Below are 18,684 nucleotides of genomic sequence, written 5' to 3'. Positions count from 1 at the left end.
AAAGAGATGTAAAATGATTTTAATTGCCATTTGATTGCTCTTAAGTTGTCACACAAAAATTACAGATTATTATGAGGCAGTAAATTATTTTAATTCATAAAAATAACTACAAAATATTGACTTTAAAAGATACTATAAGAAATTCCAGAACGAGAAGGAAACTGAACTTACTTAAATTAGGTTTCCTTTAGCATGATGACAAAACAAAAAACAAAAGACCCTACAAATTTGACAGCTTTTGTAATTAAAGCAAAATCTTAAAATAATGGATGGACATTCCTTTTTGTTTTATTGTTGGTTAAGGGCTCAATTTTTGGAAAGCCATTCATTTGCAACAATTAACATAAATATTTCCACTGGATAAAGTACTTTGAAAGCACTTTTAAGATTTTCACTTTAAAAATGTATGTATTTTGTATTATTAACATATGTCATTCAAGAATTGTAGTTTAATGGGAAAAAAAAAAACAACTTACGTGTCATATACATTGAGCAACCAGTTGAGACACATATCCACACAGAGCGGAACATTGACCAGATCTTTATGCAGCTGTTCAAGGCCGTCGTAAGTTGTTGTCAGGCAGTTGATGACATCTGGAACACTAAGGAGCTGGTCATTTTGGTTCAGCTTGTGCTGTTTGAAAACTTCATTTGTTGTATTCAACTCTAAGAGATCCACTAATCGGGTGAGAGAAAGGAGTATGTACAGTCATTACATTATATAACAACATTGGAACAAAAACATTTCTAGTCTTAAGTATTTGTCTTGTTCTTTAAGAATCTATCCTTTTTAGCTATTTTCAGTTTTTAAAGTAATAAATGGCATTTCCATCCTTACATTTTTAACTTCTTCTTTTATCTCCATTTGCATTATTTTGAATCTGAGCTGTCACTTTTAAATATGATCCCATTTTTCACTCTTTAGAATATCAATTCTTCCTGCTTTCTTTTTCTGGCTATTTTCCCTCCAACCTCTTTATACTCTTAAATATAGAAAGCCTTAAATCTCTAAATCTACTACAAATGGTAGGAAGCCCACATATTATATTGCTTTCCTTCTCTTAATTTCAGAGAATAGCCTGCTTTCTACCCTCCCATTTCATCCTTTATGCCACTGTCAAACTAATAAGTCTTAAACAATTTTTCAACATGTACATAATAAGGTACAAAGTTGATTAGAGAGGGTCAGTTAAAAAAAGAGAAGACAAACAAGCTTTGCACTATGCATAACAGCATGAACATTCCTCACGATATTAAGAATAGAACTGCCATATGATCCAGCAGTTCCTCTTCTAGGTATTTATCCAAAGAATATAAAAAACCCTAATCCAAAAGATATATATACCCCTGTGTTTATTACAGCATTATTCACTTATGTCAAGATATTGAAACAACCTCGGTGACAACCAACAGATGAATGAATAAAGAAGATCTGTTTATATACACATATAAAACGAAATACTACTCAACCATAAAAAAGATCAAATATTGCCATTTTGACAGAAATGAATCATGAGATTATTATGCTAAGTAAAATAAGTTAAAAGGAAAAGGATGAAAACCATATGATTTTACTCATACACAAAATATACAACAAAAAAGAAACAAATGAACAAACAAAACAAAAACAAAGGCATAGATGCAGACAACAGATTGGTGGTTACAAGAGGGAAAGGGGAGTGGGGTAGGGCAATAGGGGTAAAGGATGTCAAATATATGTTGATAGATGGTAAATAGACTTTGGTGGTGAACATACTATAGTGTATACAGATATCAAATTATAATGCTGTATACCTGAAACTTATATAATGTTATATACATGCCACCTCAATAAAAAATTAAACAAACAAACATGTGCTGCAGAAAACTAATAGTCTTCCACTGCCTTCTGAATGAAGCCTAATCTATAGGGTCCTCACAATCTGGTCCTAACTTCGTTTGCTTCCCATGATGCTTTGACATACAGGCAACTTGTAGCCAGTAAGGATTAGTGGAGGTTCACAGTAAAGGCTCCCATCCTTACTCTTCATGTATAAAACATCTTTAGTGGTCATCGCAGTTGCTAGAGCACAAACATCTTTAGTGGTCATCGCAGTTGCTTAGTGGCAAAGAGGATAAGGCAGAGCCCCTGCTCTCAGTCTGAGAAGGAGGACAAGCAGACTAATAACTTGACTAAAAGGAGGAGTGAAAGTACCCCAAGAGAAGAATACATCAATTTCTATGAGAGCTACTCCTGCTCAGGAAGTGGAAGGACATCTGGAAAAGACCCTTTGGGGAAGTGGGTATGAAATGGGCCTTAAAAAATAGAGAAGATAGCTCTGGCTGAGTGGTTCAGTTGGTTGGAGCATTGTCCATACACCAAAAGGTTGTGGATTTGATTTCAGGTCAAGGAACATACCTAGGTTGCATTTAGAACCCCAATCGGGTGAGTTTAGGAGGCAAGTGATGGCTGTTTCTCTCTCACATGGATGTTTCACTCTCTCTCCTCTCTTTCACCCCTCCCTTTCTCCCTCCTTTCCCCTCTCTCTAAGATGGATTAATATATCCTTGAGTGAGGATTAAAAAAAGAAAAGAGTAGATAGAAGAGACCCATGTAAAACAAGGAAAGAAATCCAGGAGGATAGAACTGCTTGAGGAAAGACAAGAATTCACAGAATTCCAAGGGGCTCTCCAGAATGACGAACAGCAGTGCAGATGAATGGTGTGGGGCTTACGTATGAGTGGTATGTGGTTACCATCAGGCAGACACACAGAGTTCTAGGGACCAGGCACACATTGCCCAAGGGGAGGCCCTCAAAAGATAGGAGTAAGATTTTAGACAAAAAATAAAAAATCTTAAATAATCTTTATTTTATTTTTTTACAGATGTCCCCTTCTAGCCCAAACCTGCCCTCTGGCTCAAACCTTCACCATACTATTGTCTGTGTCCATGGGTTAAGCATATATGCATACAAGTCCTTTGATTAATCTGTTCCCCCCCATCCACCCACCTGTCTTCCTTCTGAGATTCATCAGTCTATTCTAATCTTTCTTTTAAATCAATGTTGAGTCATTCATTAACTAACTGAAAATAGGGAAACATAGATTATCAAACCACCATGTAATTTATATATTTATTAAGTGTGGAGATGATTCTTCTAATTCTAAACAAATGGGTTTAGAAAATTACAGAATTTAAGGTCTGCTCATGGAAATTACTGCTTTACAAATGTCTCCATATTTTTAACTTTTAAGATGAAAAGAAATCAGCTCAGGGGAACTTTTAAAAATAATGTAACCAACTAATTCATCTTTGCCAGATGCAAAAATGTCCCCTCAAAACATATAATGATATTTTGGACAGTTAATTAAAATGAGCAGCTTCCTTTGTATTTAACCTATTTTTTTTTTCACATCAGATGGGTAATGGGCCAATGTTGCAACAAGTTTTGAGGGAGGCACAGCTCACACTAATTTTGAATTTTTAAAGACATGAATAAAATGTGTTTACTCTAGCTGCTTAAACACCATGGAATGATTCATTTTTTCAAGTTATCTACAATGGAGAAAAACTGCTTTAAAATTATACAGATTAAAATTATTTCTAAAACAACACAACAGAAATTAAAGTAAAATTATTTCTAAAAACAGCTCATTTTTTAAAAAGAGAAAAAAATATAAAATACAACTGAGAATAACAAGTTAATCCATTTCCTTTGGATGCCAAATATATCATTGGCAAAATTTCAGCTAATATATATATATATAAAGTAATTGTGTAAGGTTCCCATGAGTTAGAGATGGTGAAAAAAAAAGAAAAAGAAAAAAAACCAACCGGCATGGCTCAGTGTTTGAGTGTCAACCTATGAGCCAGGAGGTCATGGTTCAACTCCTGGTCAGGGCACATGCGTGGGTTACAGGCTCCATCCCCAGTGTGAGGCCTGCAGGAGGTAGCTGATCAATGATTCTCTTATCATTGATGTTTCTATCTCTTTCTCCCTTTCCCTTCCTCTCTGAAATCAATAAAAATATATTAAAACACACACACACACACAAACTGAAAACCATCCAAAATTTTCATTGTAGCATTTTCTTGGTTCTATACACTGTTTTCAGTGATAAACTCCAGGAGGGCAGGAGCAAAATTCAAGTTCACTTTTCATGGTGTGTGATAAAAGGAAGGGATTAGTAATGATAGTAGGAGCTACAGAACTACAATTCCACATAGATACAAAGAAACATATTGAAATACTGCCAAAATGCTCTAAGTGTCTGAATTTCAGCACTAATTGTGCCAGCAACACAGCACTGCTATTGTATCCCCATGGCATAAAGTGACAATAGACCAAATTCCAAAAAGACCCTTCCTTGGATGAGGCTGTCCTTACATTTCATCCAGAAAAGTCTCCTTTGTAAAACACGTTGTAAATATAACAGTAATTTGCCACATCCCACAGACTATGATGTCTTCAATTTTTAGTGATTTACTCTGACACCCTGTCTTAGTGCCTAAGCAAGGCATACATCTTCCTGAAGTGTGTCACATTTGGTACCTTTAAAAATTGACTACATTAAAATCACAGAAAATTATGATCTTTTCTTTTCAAAGGAAGAGAAATGACAGCTCAGTCATGTGGCAAATGAAACAAACAGCAGAATCATTTTCTACCCAGTTTTTTTCTTTAATCCTACATATGAGGCACAGGCGATCAAATGAAAGTGGATCATCATTCTCCTCTGTAAAAACACTCATTGTAGATAGTACCTGACCTGGGGCTTCCGTGACTCCTCCTGTTCTTGAACTGTTTGGCCATTTTTTATTAGCACCTTTCCCATCTCCTCTTCCCCAGACACCAAAGACATACAGGGGACGCTCAAGGTCTCCTATCTATAAAGCCTCACCCACTTTCATCACTTCAATTATTTCTTCTCTCTGGATGACTCCGGATTGTTTTCTCCTGCCTGAACACCTGATTTGCAGTCCCACTGCTCTGTTCCCAACTAGAGCGATACTCTTCTCTTTCAGGAACCTTCACCTTAACATGTTCCAAATAAAGGTCTTGCCTTCTTGTTATGCTGAAATCCAGGAACAGTATTACTACCTTCCATTGACCATCAGTCTGCAAAACCTGAGCCATCCTAACACTCTCCTTTTACCCTCTGTGATTTATCAGCCACCAGTTTCCCCCAGTCATCAGTCCTTTCTCCTCGTCACAAAGCCATACCTTCATCTCTCTGCCTACTACCAGCAGCAGCTCAGCCTCCACCATCTTTCACCTGCACTATTTTCTTGTCCTCTGTCCCCTCTGTCCTTTGATTGACTGGCTCTCTCTCCTAAATTCCACAAAACAGAAAATGCTTCTATAGCACTCCGCTCCACACACACACACACACACACACACATCCAAACATTAAATACAACATTAGGAAAGCTTGAGGAACACCCCCCACACACAAAAAAAGGACCTAAAAATATCAGAAAAGTTTTATTTTAAAAAATGACCTTTGAACTGGACCTAAACTGATCTTAAGGGAATTTCTGATTACTGGACTCTTGGCTTGCAAGCTATTCCATTTGGACTGTGTGACTAGCCGATGACCCCTGAATTCCACCCAGGCCTTTGTGTCATGCATATAACTCTCTCCCCTCTTACCCTTTCAGAGCTGCCTGCCTAAATCCTGTGTGGCTTCCAGGCCTGGCTAATGTGCTTCCTACTCAAGGAAGCTTACTTTGTTCTTCACAATGAAGGGATCTCTCCCTCTTCTGACTGCACTTCCCTCTGGATTCTCTGTTATTGCCTAGCACATAAAGCTTTTGTAAAAATAGAAACACAAAAGAATACATATAACATATGTGTAGTCTAAAGAAAAATAAGAGTAAACCCACTAATCCATCACATGGCTAAAGAAATAGGTTATTATTAATATCTTGGGAGTGCCTTGGAAAACCTCAATCAATCCCTTCAGAATCACAGGAGAATTAATCTTTTTAGTTCACTTTCAGTTATTGGATGTGTATATGTGTCCCTGAATAATATAACATTTTGTTGTGCATTCACCTTTATAGTTTTATGAGTCAACCATGCTGATGCTGATTACTCGTTCATTTATTTTTGCTGCTATATCATATCACTTTTATCAATATGCCAAAATTAAACACATTTTACTATACAAAAGTGCAGCTATAAATCTTCTTATACCTACGTTCTTGAGTACTCCTATAACTTTCCAACTCAAATCATTTACTCAATATGTCCTAGCAGACTGCTCTGTGCCAGAAGCTGTAGGTGGCCCCGAAGTGGAGAAGAAAAGAGATTCCTCCCTCACATGAAAGCTTAGTTCCTTTGGAGAGACAGGTGGTTAATAAACACAATACCATACATTATGGCAGGCACCACATAAGAACTGAATACATGAGCTGAAATATCAGTGGTGGTCTACCCAGAAAGCCTCACTAAATTCAGGAGACAGTTAAACTAGGACCTAGAGCAGTGATGGCGAACCTTTTGAGCTCAGCATATCAGCATTTTGAAAAACCCTAACTTAACCCTGGTGCCGTGTCACATATAGAAATTTTTTGATATTTGCAACCATAGTAACACAAAGATTTATATCTTTGATATTTATTTTATATATTTAAATGCCATTTAACAAAGAAAAATCAACCAAAAAAAAATGAGTTCACGTGTCACCTCTGACACGCGTGTCCTAGGTTCGCCATCACTGACCTAGAGGAAGAGATCGCACCAGCCAGGGGAAGAGGATAAGAACAAAGAGCCAAGACAAGAACTTTTTGGCTCGAGAAACGGAATCCAGAGCTGACCATTTCATCTGTCCATTAGAACTGAGAAGAGCCCATAGTGGAGCATAGACGAACGGGTAGATGGAGATAAGCCAAGACAAAGGCCATTTCATTCAAGGGCAGCAGGAATCTGTTGTAAGTAGGGGAGTTGTGTGCATGTATAATGTGCTCTCTCCAAGTTTAAGTTCCTTGAGTGTGGGAACCAAGTCTCTTTATCTCCTGCATAGTCTTGGAGCCCAATAAATGAATGAACAATGATAGAGACGACGATGAGCCCTCTATATTAGGACATCATGGTGGGTGGAGATTTACACAAAATGAAAGGCAAACCCCGACCTAAAGTGGTTCTCAGTGAAGCCGGGGCAATCATCTTGACATTATCTGCCACACAGGGCACTTATGTGAGACACAGCCGTTAGAGGCCATCGTAAAGTGTTGGAAAAATGGGCGGCAGGTGGAATTAGCTGGTAAATGTTTCCAAAAGGAGTAAATTTTTAACAGCATTTGGAAGGAATAAAGGGTTACATACCATTGCTGAGGAGGGTCAGGGAATTGCAAGTAGACAGAAAGGATGGGAGAGGAAGGAGCAGATTAATCATGAACAGGTGAGTTTGACAATGGAGCAAAGGCTCCAGGCTAGAGAGCAGTGGGCACAGTCAGGGAAGTAGCAGCCAGGTGGCTCTCAGAACATCACCTCAAATACTAGTATTTACAATCCAGCACAAGCCAGCACTTTTCTAGGTGTTACTAAATGCCATTGTTTAGTTTATAAGTGGGAGGCATCGCTCTTCTGATCCTCTCAGGTTCGAAGAAATGAGGTGAAATGGGGAACATTTTTCTTTGGGAGGAAAATAAAAAACCCACCAGAAAGAAACACCAAATGCATTAATGTCTACCCACCCAGAAGTATTAGTGAAAATGGGGCCGTGTTCATAATGAACATGTCCAAGGCAGTCTTGTGTCAGTGGGACTCGGAGGCTGAGTCATTTGTCCTCATTTTATAGCTCATCAGGCTTGAAAGACCTTCCAGGTCTGTCAGCTGGATGGTGGACATGCAGCTGAGCCTCTTTCAAAACTGCTGCCACCAAGGACTCACTGAGCTCAGAACATCCCTGTTGTGTGTTCCTAATTCACTTCCAGCTTTCTTCTGGCTCAGCATATAGACCACTGGCCAGAGTGCTGGCTTTATTTTTTTTTTTGGACTGGTAATTTTGCAACCCTTGCTGCCATCACTACAACCTGCCAGTTATGTGGGGCTCCCTGGATGATGTAATGTGCAGGACAGCCATCTCATCCTTTCCTCTACCGCCTAATCTAGAGATGTTTTTCAGCCCTTCATAGACTTCTCTCCCACACATAGCTTACACTTTTCTTACTTTAAAGGTTTGCATTGCTGTATTTTCTCTCAATAATTCTACACTGTCTTTCCTCAACTCCTTTCATGTAATCAGCTTTAAATGCATTTTGAATTTCTCCTGTCTTTTAAGGAGCAGATTTTTAACCTTTACATATCATTTTTCTAAGCGTTATTTTCAAAGCTTCACTGAACTGCCTAGACATATAACAACTGTGAGCAAAAGGCAGCAAACAAGAATCCTTGGATTTATTTAAATTACCCTCTTAAAAGTATGGGCAAATGCCACTTTCTGCATTAACTGGCTGATAAGACCTAAATGGTCTTTGAATACACTCAATCATTTAAACTATAACCACAAATTAAATCCGGACAGCTTAAATCTATACTCTATAAAAGCATTTTAATGCATATTTCTACTTAAACTTCAGTTATTTGGGGGGAATAGCCCTTCAGTAAAATATTACCACAGAAAGGTAAAGTTCATATTGATAATACTAAATGTCTCAAGACATATTTAAATGAACACAGAGCCTTTTATGTAATTTTCTAAAGTGACAGTTCAAATTTGGATCAGAAATGCGATTTTTTTAGCGTTTATTGTATGATTGTATTGAATGAAACTGGTTCAGACCCTACACTTCCAAATAGATACAAAGTACTAAAAAGGCAATGATCTACTATATATGCACTTTGATTTCTTGTTTTAATCCTTTCAAATTGGGTGGCAGCATACTTTTTAGAAAAATATTTTTATGTTACTGCAGTACTTTGGTTAATTTTGTCCTCCCACTGGGAATAGCATATGTTCATTTGTTTTACGACTGCATGCATGCTGACGGGGCAAACAGCAGAGCATTATAGAATCACAGCCAACTCCTTGAGTGACGCACACTGAAAATCAGATTAACTCTACAAACACATCCCCCTCTTCATTTATCTTTGTCTTAAAAAAAAAAAAAAGGCAACTCAAAGAACAGAGTAATTAACTTCAGTAGGATGACTCACAACACAGTGCTTTCTGTAGTCTTCGGATTTTGATAGCCGTGCGGTAGGCAGAGAAACGCACATTATTCAGGTCAGCTGTAATGGAAAAGGGAACACATTCAAAAACATGCTGATTGCTTAACTTATATCCAATGGCAAGAAGGTGAATTTGTTTACTGCAGGTGCGTATTTGCATTAAAAAGTCTTCTCCTAAAATCCACAGCATTTATTTAAGGAAAAAATTAAATGTTCATTGGCACCGTGATGAGATATATTCCAAAGCAATGCTCCACAGAAACTTTCGGGAAAGGAAAAGGAAATGAGGAAAAGGAAACACACTTGGTCTGTGACCTTTCAATGGCTTCATAAATACATGGCATTGTGGGTAGAGGGCCCTTTCTCTGAATAGCTAGGCGGGACCCTCCTCCAGGGCCGTGTTCCACAAGGACAGTCAGTTTTCTGTCATCTCACTACTCAGAGAGCTAGTTATATTTATACATTCCTCCATTCTGATCTATGTGCTGCTGCTGCCCTTTCATAGATCTGGTCCAAATGATCTTACAGTCACTATTTCAACCTTTGGAAAGAGCAAATATTGCAATTTCTTTCTCTGTCCCCTAAAGACAGAGTACCAGTATTTGAGACTAGTGGAGTTAGAAGGAAACTCAGAAATCATCAAAATTTGCCCTCTCCTTTGCTCACCAAACAAACCAGTGACTTTTCTCTCACTTGTTCAACTTTGAAGCCTCCCTCTCCCACACAAATGGAAGTTCACATATGAGCCTGATATTTAAAGACACTAAAGGTATGCTCCCCACTTGTTGAAATGGGAGTGGCATGAGAGCCTTGGGGTGCTACCCCTCCCTCTGCAGCAGCACCTTTGCTCCTTAAAGAGAAAACTCTTCCAAATTAACACACACACACACACACACACACACATATATATATAATAAAGTCATATTCTACTGGAAATCTATAAGAAAGAATTGTCATCTCATGAGTTTTCTTGCATTTTTTAATTAAAAATGAATTTAGCTCTTCAGCTGTACTTAGAAGAAATAAAATCCAGCTAGCTAATTTAATAAGATCTATTAAAAAAGAGCGAGCTAAAGGCAGATTTAAAAGCAGTGGATTAGAGGTTGCTATATTGTAATTGTTTTTGTTTTCACTCAAAATTGAAGATTAAGATGGCCCAATATGAGGGAGGTAAAAACCTCCTATAATATTCTCCTTTTAAAGTCATGGTTTTTGGGCCATGCCATTTCAAACTTCACATTCTCTTAAGAAGAAAGGTAAGACCTGTTTGCTTCATTGACCTCAGAAATTCAACTGCTTTTGTATGTCATTGTCATGGTGCTTTAAACATAACATGCCATCTAAAAAAAGCTGGTGATTAGTTTTCACCCAAGAATATACCCTTTTCAGCTTAAGTTAATTCATTACTATTAAATAAAACAATACTCACCAAGGGATTGAAAGAGTTCGGTCATTTTAGGATGATCCCAACAGGTTGTCTGTGTTTGATGGCTGGGGAAAAAATGTAATAAATGTAAATAAAAGAACATATAAGTAATATATATCTCACAGAAAATACACAAATAGAATTTTATTCAATTTTTTAAAATATCCCCATGATAGATCACTCAGAAACCTGATGACCAATTATTACTTAATATTTGAAAAACAATAATACATTTTTATTTGAGCAATTTATATTGTGACAATGTAGCTGACATATTTTGCTTTATCTATTTCAAGAAGAATTACAACTAAAATTAAAACTTAGCCCTGACCAGTTTGGCTCAGTGGGTAGAGTGTTGGCCTGCGGACTAGGGGGTCCCGGGTTCAATCCCGGTCAAGGGCATGTACCTTGGCTGCAGGCACATCCCCAGTAGGAGGTGTGCAGGAGGCAGCTGATCAATGTTTCTCTCTCATAGATGTTTCTAACTCTCTATCTCTCTCCCTTCCTCTCTGTAAAAAAAAATCAATAAAATATATTAAAAGAAAATTAAAACTTAGACGTAAAGTGTGACTGGTGTGGACCCTGGGGCCTCAGGCTTGATAACACCAGGTCACTAGAGTCTCCAGGGTAATTCTACTCCTGCTAGGCAGATGTAGATTCTCCTTCAGAACAAAGCCTCCAAGAGCAGCAGTGCTGCACAGTCGCAGTCGCAGTCGCTATACTTTTGAAGTCCTAATCAAATTTCCCGAAGAACAGACAAATGAAGAGTTTCACTCTGAATAACATCACCTCACAATCTACGGAGCCTCCCTCTTCTTCAGCCCAAGTCTCTCCTCCCTCCGTGCATATTTTCTCTTTTCCTCTGTGGGGAGCCACTCAAAACCCTAGCCTTGGGGTAAGAATTATTTGAAGCTAAAGAGCTCTGAGGTTCAAGAGAGGTCTTCTCAGAGCTTCCTTTATCTGACTAAAAGCAGCCACTCCTGGGACATGAGGCTGCCATAAATCCCCCCCTGGACAGGAAGTTTGGTAGCCCTGAGGAAGGCAGAAACACCCTCACACCTGCATAAACAAACGTCATCACAAACTTTCTTATTACATGTTTGTTCTTCTTACAAAAAGAATAGTCTTTCCTGAAGAAACTTACTGGTTTTTCTCATCGGAGCCTTTTCTCCCCACCCCTTTTCCCTTCTAAGTCAGGTGTATAAGATGCAAATTCTAACCACGCCTTTGAGTGTGACTCACCATTCAGCCTTCCTGCAGACCTGTACATTGCACGCATAAATTAAGATTGCACGCATAAATTAACACTTCCTTTTCTCTTGCTAATCTGTCTTTCCTCAGTTTAATTCCCAGGCCCTCAGAAACAGGACCTATGAAGGTAGAGTGAAAGTTGATTTCTTCCCTGATACCTTCTTCCTAGGTATCTGGACCCCACTCCCCTGACGTATGTGTCTCTCTGGCCATTTTAACTTCATGACCGTTCCTCAGTTAGCCATTGTCAGACATGAGCAGAGCAAGGACGATGGGCCAGGTGCAGAAACTTACCAGGGCAGAAAGCCTGGGGGGTGGGGCGTGGGGGTGGGGGCAGGCGGCTAGCAAGGGGCAAAACTGGGAAAACAAGGACCTTGCCCCAGGATAACCTATCCTCCCCTAGCATATTGCTGGTCATGCGCTTTGGACGCCCTGACTTTACATATGGCTAATCATGTGGGTTGGTCGCCCCTCCTCCACCCCCGACCTTTTCCTCTCCAAAGATAATATCTAGGCCTCAGTTATATTTCACTTCCAGGCCCAGAAAAGCAGCAAAACCAAGTGATGCCCTGGCTGCCTCAAGACCAGCTACATTGACTAATGACTCCCCTGCCCTGGCACGGACCAATCAGTGCAGACCACGACCCTGAAAGAACACACCTAGAAAGTTGATGAATATTCTATTGAAACACCCCCCCGACCCTGAGATCTCCCCTAAGATTTCTACCTGCAAGAGAGAGAGATAAATATGCTCAGGACAAAAGGACCCAGCATGGCCTCTCTCCCAAGGAAGCACCCCAGTGTCATTCCCTCGCCCCTTCTTCCCTCTAAGGCAGTGGTTCTCAACCTTCTGGCCCTTTAAATACAGTTCCTCGTGTTGTGACCCAACCATAAAATTATTTTCGTTGCTACTTCATAACTGTAATGTTGCTACTGTTATGAATCGTAATATAAATATCTGATATGCAGGATGGTCTTAGGCGACCCCTTGAAAGGGTCGTTCGACAGCCAAAGGGGTCTCGACCCACAGGTTGAGAACTGCTGCTCTAAGGGATCCCATAAGACTTGCAACCAGGGGAGCAATGGGCAGCAGCAGCTCATCCCAGGCTGAGCCCCTAAACCTGTCTCCAAGGCCCCCTTTTCTCTAACTTCCTAGTGAACCAAAACAGCCAAGGCTAGGCTCTCCTGTTGTTTGATGTCCTTCCTTGTTTCACTGCCCCAAGCATATTTTTGTTGCTATCATGGACCCAACACCCTTTGGCTTAGTGCTGTGTAGCCCTTCCCTTTGGATATCCCCATTCCCCATTCCCTTTTCTTTAAATCAATTCAATTTTTCCCTATTCACTGTCTAAGATTGCTATTTAGCCTGCCAGCCCACCACCGACTTTAACCTTTCAACCATTATTGGGGTTTTAAAAATATAGACATTGAACATTTTTTTCCTCATGATCCTTATTCATCACTTTCAAAGCAAAGTTTATATTTTCTCTGTTTCTATTATTTCCAAAACTAACTCAAAGAATTGGAAGTCTTTGGGGAATGAGATGATAAAGCAGATCAACATAGGTTCCTTCATTTTGAGTGTGTATGTGAGTTGGTCAGCTCTCAACTTCAATGGGAAAATGGCCTTATATTTAAAAATAGCAACCTGTCCCTTATCTGGGTCACAATAGAGTAATAACATTTTATAGTACTCAAAAGACTTCTTGGATGACACTTAATTCTTATAATACTGTTTAGTAAGCTAGGTGAAATGGCACAGTGCACAAGAGAGAGGTATTAAAATATTCATACAATCGCATTTAAGAGACATTATTTTTTAAACCTATGTAATATGTCAAGAGGTGGGGCATGTCACTGGGAAAAGGGTATAATCACTGTCATGTACCCACAGGTAACAGAACCCCCAAATAACTCATGATTTGCTTTGAAAAACATTAGCTTTGAAAAGGACTAGGTAAAATATCCTAGAATTTCCAAAATCTCAAACAAAATAACATAACTACCATGTGAAGTTCTATCTCAGGAAGAGTTAGAAAGTTGTCTGGCTCCCATAACTGGTTCTTAATGCTAATACAGAGGCAAATACGTATTCCCACTTCACGAGCTGCTACCGAATACCAACAAAACCATTCTATCCACTGACTATCTGAATTGCTCCAAAGACCACGAAGAAAGTACTAAAGTTATTTCATCTAACATTCTTACTACTGATAGATAGTACAGCCCAGGAATATGTTCAATGTAGATATTGCTCCTACTGAATCAGAATCTCCTCTTAACAAAATCCCACGTGACTTATATGCACGTTTAAGTTTGAGAAGCACCGACCTAAAAAGCTGCTAAATGCATGACTGAAAGTGAGAACCTAAAAATAAAAAAATAAAGAAAAACACCTCCAAATTTTTCTAATAAAACAACTGCTTCCCTATCATCAATAAGAATTAAAGAAGGATTTGCTGAAAATATAGTGTAATTCCAACAATTTCATCATGGCCTCCCAGTCTTAAGTCAGCCTACCAGTATTCACTTGATCGCTTGTCTCTTACTTTTGATTAATTTCAATCCCCATGGCAACACTACTATCCAGAGACAGACAACCCATCCTGAAAGAACAAACCAAAGCTCACGAACCAAACAAGGCTATGAGTAATGCAGAGCCAAACTTTATACTTAAACAACAAACATAATGATGCTTTCTCTAGAGTCACAAGTGTGGTCTTTTGGCCAACAACCCCTATGGAGCCACGAGAGGAAACATCTCTCCATGCAGTCAGGCAGAGGCCTGAGAATTCAGTGGGAACAAGGCTTGCTAATAGCTCTTTTTAGTGAAAGCACTAGTAGTTGCGGAGGGAGCACACACATTTGGCAAACAGATGGAGGGAGGGAAAAGGCATCCCCCTTTGTGAATTCAATACCAGTTGATTCATTAGGCAGAACTGCCAACACTGAAAATAAACACAGCCTCTGGTTACAAATGTATAACTGCAGCTTACCCAACAACAGTTACAAAAAACCAGTAGTAGATGCAGTTGGCTGTTGGATTTTCTTTCTTTCCTTTTTTTTTAAAGGGGGGGAGGGGGAGGATTTTAAAGCAAAATCCACAATCCACACAAAAACTCAAAGTATTTGAACAGCTGCAGATTGCTCAGCTCATTGAGCCAAAAGGCTGCCAGAGTAGGCAACCAAATCAGAAAAAGTTGCACTTCTCCCCCTCCCCCCAAAAATACAACAGGCTAGCTTCTGCCCAGCCTGGAATAGGAAAGAGGATTGGGACTTATTATTATACAACCTGATAAAGTGTAAAATGAAATTGTAATTTTATTATAAAAATCCTCTTTTTAAGAAAGAATGGACACAGAAATCTGTCCAAGAATAAAACAAAATATTCAAAGTCTAACAAAGCAGCAATTAGCAGCTAAATCCAAAATCATATGAAGCAACAGTAATGAGAATCTGTGACAGTAACTAGGGTGCCCAGCCAGGCTGGTTTTGCTTGTTTAGGAAAAACTATAAAGGCTTTTTTTGTGGGCAAAAAATTAGTGGGTGCCCTGTGAAGTTTAAATTGTCTTTGAGCTATTTTAAAATGGAACACTGAAGGAAACCGATAGTAATGCAAATGATATTTTATCCATAGAAATGCAAATTGTGTCCTCTGGAATACAAATTGATTATTGTCCTGTGGATATTGACAAGTTTGTGAGCTTTGCATGACAACTTATTTTAGCAACCCTTAACTATAAAGATGCAGTATTCAGTATTCCCCTTGGAGCCTGTTATAACTTCCTACCCGTTCCCTTATTAATTAGTGGGTTAAATGAAATCTTTGACACATGTTCTTTTTATATTTGTAAGAGTCAAGATTTTATCCATTTTTATTGTATCCTCTTTAATTAATTTTAAAAAATTGATTTTTTGAGATATAATTGACATATAACATTGTGTAGGTTTAAGGTGTACACCCTGTTGATTGATACATTTATGTATTGATTACCAATGTAGCATTAGCTAATATCTCTAGCACATCACATAATAATATTTTCTTTTTTTTTGTGGTGAGAACATTTAAGATGTAGTTTCTTAGCAACTTTGAAAGATAATATAGTATTGTTGACTGTACTCACAATGCTTGCATTACATCTCCATTCCCTATTTTTTAAATCATTTTCCAACATCGGAGATAGTACTGGTTCAGACCCCTTGTCCTCTATAATTATTAAAAATATATCTTTATTGGTGTCCCACTTGGATAACATGTGGTCCCTGTATTAAATGAACTTTAATGAAAACTAATCAAATGAATAATAAGTAGTATATCCTTCTACCTATTATGATTCATAATGTATTCTGGTAAGTCAACAAAGTAAAATACAGATTACACACCAATGAATAGAACATTAAAATGTTGTTTCATAAAATTGTCCAATATATGAGACAAGGAATCAACAGCAAAGCACATATAATTTTGATAGATTAATAATGTACTGATTTCTAGGCCAAAGACTGTTCTAGGGAAGATACTTTCAAATCAATTGTCATTATGGTGGTCCTTATTGTTTCCATGGAACCATAAAAGGTGATGAAAAGGCACCCTGCTCATCCTAAACTGACACTTAGCCAAACACACTTATTTGTTACTTATCTACCTAAACTTATACTTGAAACTGAACTTTGTGAGTTTTGTCACTTATCATCCGATTCCAATCACAATTTTAAAGGCATATAAAAGAAAAACAATAAAGGTGAGTTCATTAAAAATGCAAATGTGGGAAAAAGAACTATGGACACTGCACTGTGATAAGACAATTTCGGAAGGAGAAATGTTTCTTCTTTGCTGTGCATAGTGAAAGATAACACACACTGGGTCACAATGTATAATATTAATCATAGTAACAGACTATTATTTCAGTGCTCAATTTGTACCAGGAAATCTTCTAAACTGGTGATTTTCTACTGGCGTGCCACAAAAAATTTTAAAACATGCAGTACCTGACAATTTAGTCAGGGGCACTGACTTCTTTTCCCTTAAATTGTCAAATTAAAAAATGACAACAGTCAATACAACAGTTGTCCAGAATCAAAACTACACCTTTTTTTTTTTTTTTGACAGATTGGTAAAAAAATTTTTTAGTGTGCTGCAGGATTTTAATAATTTATGTGTGCCATGAGATGAAAAAGATTGAAAACCGTTGTTCTAAACTCTTTCAATGTGTAAACTTAATTTGCATAATAATTGTATGAGTTAAGAGCCAATATTATCCCCATTTTCACTTAGATAACTTGTTTGAGGTCACATAATTACAAGTAGTAGAAATGGGATTTGAACCCAGATTGATGGATCATAAGCTTGAGATCTTAATACGGAAGTATACTTGCATGATTGAGGTATTAAATATTTCTGATGAATCTGTCTAAATTTGAGTCCATCATTATAATCATTACAAACAACTTCATCTTCCTGGCTTCTCTCTTTTTCCTGGCAAAACCCAAGCATGGATCAACTTAATTACTCACCTTCTCTGGACATGACCAGCTGTGCATGGATACAGCTGGAGAAAATCACTCAACACACAGACTGACTTTACTCTAAATATTTGACTTCAAACCTCAAATGTCCAACTGCTGGCAACTGCACTGCATTGCCTAATCAACTAGCTTTCCCAGAACCCAAGACAACAATTTCCCACTGCCTTCTCTCTTCCCAAACCTAAGCTTCTCTCCCTAAGCATCATTTAACTTAATCTCGTGCTTTACTGAAAAACAAAAAAAACCCACCAGATTAAAATTCCTTCACCTTCCCACCACCAAATCAATAAACCCTCCATCTGCCAGACTGTGTTCTCTCCTGTAACTGAAGAATTGTCTCCTATAAAGGCCAACTCATCCCAAAGAGTTCTTAGAAAATCCTGTACTGCATTATCAACCCCTCTCTCAATAACAATACTCTCAGTATATAAATATTTAAGGATCCGCCCTTTTGAGACACATATGTGCACCCACGTGCACACACACACTCACCCCTACCTAGAATCTCCATTTCCTGCTAGCAATCACCCTTTTCCTCTTCTTCACAGACAAAATTCTCAATTCAAAACAAAACAAAACTCAATTCAGTAATGCACATCTTTATGTCTCACTCGCTACGCAGACCACTTTTACCTGGTTGCCAACTTCACTCCTCCACCCAAACTCGTCTGTTAAAATTATCAGTGAACTCTAAGTTGCTGAATGGAATGGTTGCTTCTCTGTCTTCATTTCATTACACCCTCTCTCCTCAGGGTGAGGAGAAATAAGGAGGACACAATAGTCTTCTTAAGTAAAATCTATAGTGTGGTAGAGGCTGAGAGGTGCTATGAAAAACAACACAACCTGCAGAAAATAAAGTTGACACAGGCAAAACTCAGGCTCTGCCAACACCCTGTTCACAGATGCTTTAAAAGTTATATATAGCAATCAAGCATGGGCGCCCAATTCAGCAAATTTGTAATCAGTTGACTAAAGTATAACGAGTGAAAACAAATGTTGGCAATCTGATGTGATGCAGTTTATCTGAGGTGTATCTTCTTGAAGATTTAAGAGGTGACATTTTCATTTTGGAATTCATAATCCCCTCAAACCGTGGTCAGCAAACTGCGGCTCGTGAGCCACATGCGGCTCTTTGGCCCCTTGAGTGTGGCTCTTCCTAAGCCTTAGGAGTACCCTAATTAAGTTAATAACAAAGTACCTACCTATATAGTTTAAGTTTAAAAAATTTGGCTCTCAAAAGAAATTTCAATCGTTGTACTGTTGATATTTGGCTCTGCTGACTAATGAGTTTGCCGACCACTGGCCTAGAACTTTGTTTCACCA

General features: G+C 38.3%; 1 protein-coding gene and 1 pseudogene across 9 annotated transcripts in view; both read right to left on the bottom strand.

Moving 5' to 3' along the window:
- UTRN (utrophin) overlaps positions 1 to 18,684 on the bottom strand; it is a 449,337-nt gene that overhangs the window by 56,773 nt on the left and 373,880 nt on the right. For all 9 annotated transcript variants that reach the window (XM_070417833.1, XM_070417835.1, XM_070417834.1 and 6 more), the window contains 3 exons: positions 10,588 to 10,649; positions 9,144 to 9,218; positions 477 to 678 (listed from right to left, as the gene is read on the bottom strand). In XM_070417833.1, coding sequence (XP_070273934.1) covers positions 477 to 678; positions 9,144 to 9,218; positions 10,588 to 10,649 — 339 coding nt within the window. The remainder of the gene's footprint in view (positions 1 to 476; positions 679 to 9,143; positions 9,219 to 10,587; positions 10,650 to 18,684) is intronic.
- Positions 3,393 to 3,518, bottom strand: LOC139013407 (small nucleolar RNA U13; annotated as a pseudogene).

The sequence above is a fragment of the Myotis yumanensis genome, unplaced genomic scaffold, assembly GCF_028538775.1.
Source record: "Myotis yumanensis isolate MYYU_CA2020_CCGP unplaced genomic scaffold, mMyoYum1.0.hap1 SCAF_6, whole genome shotgun sequence".
In the NCBI taxonomy this organism is placed as follows: domain Eukaryota; kingdom Metazoa; phylum Chordata; class Mammalia; order Chiroptera; family Vespertilionidae; genus Myotis; species Myotis yumanensis.
The sequence above is the reverse complement of the archived record's forward strand: the minus strand, read 5'-3'. Positions and strand labels throughout refer to the sequence as shown.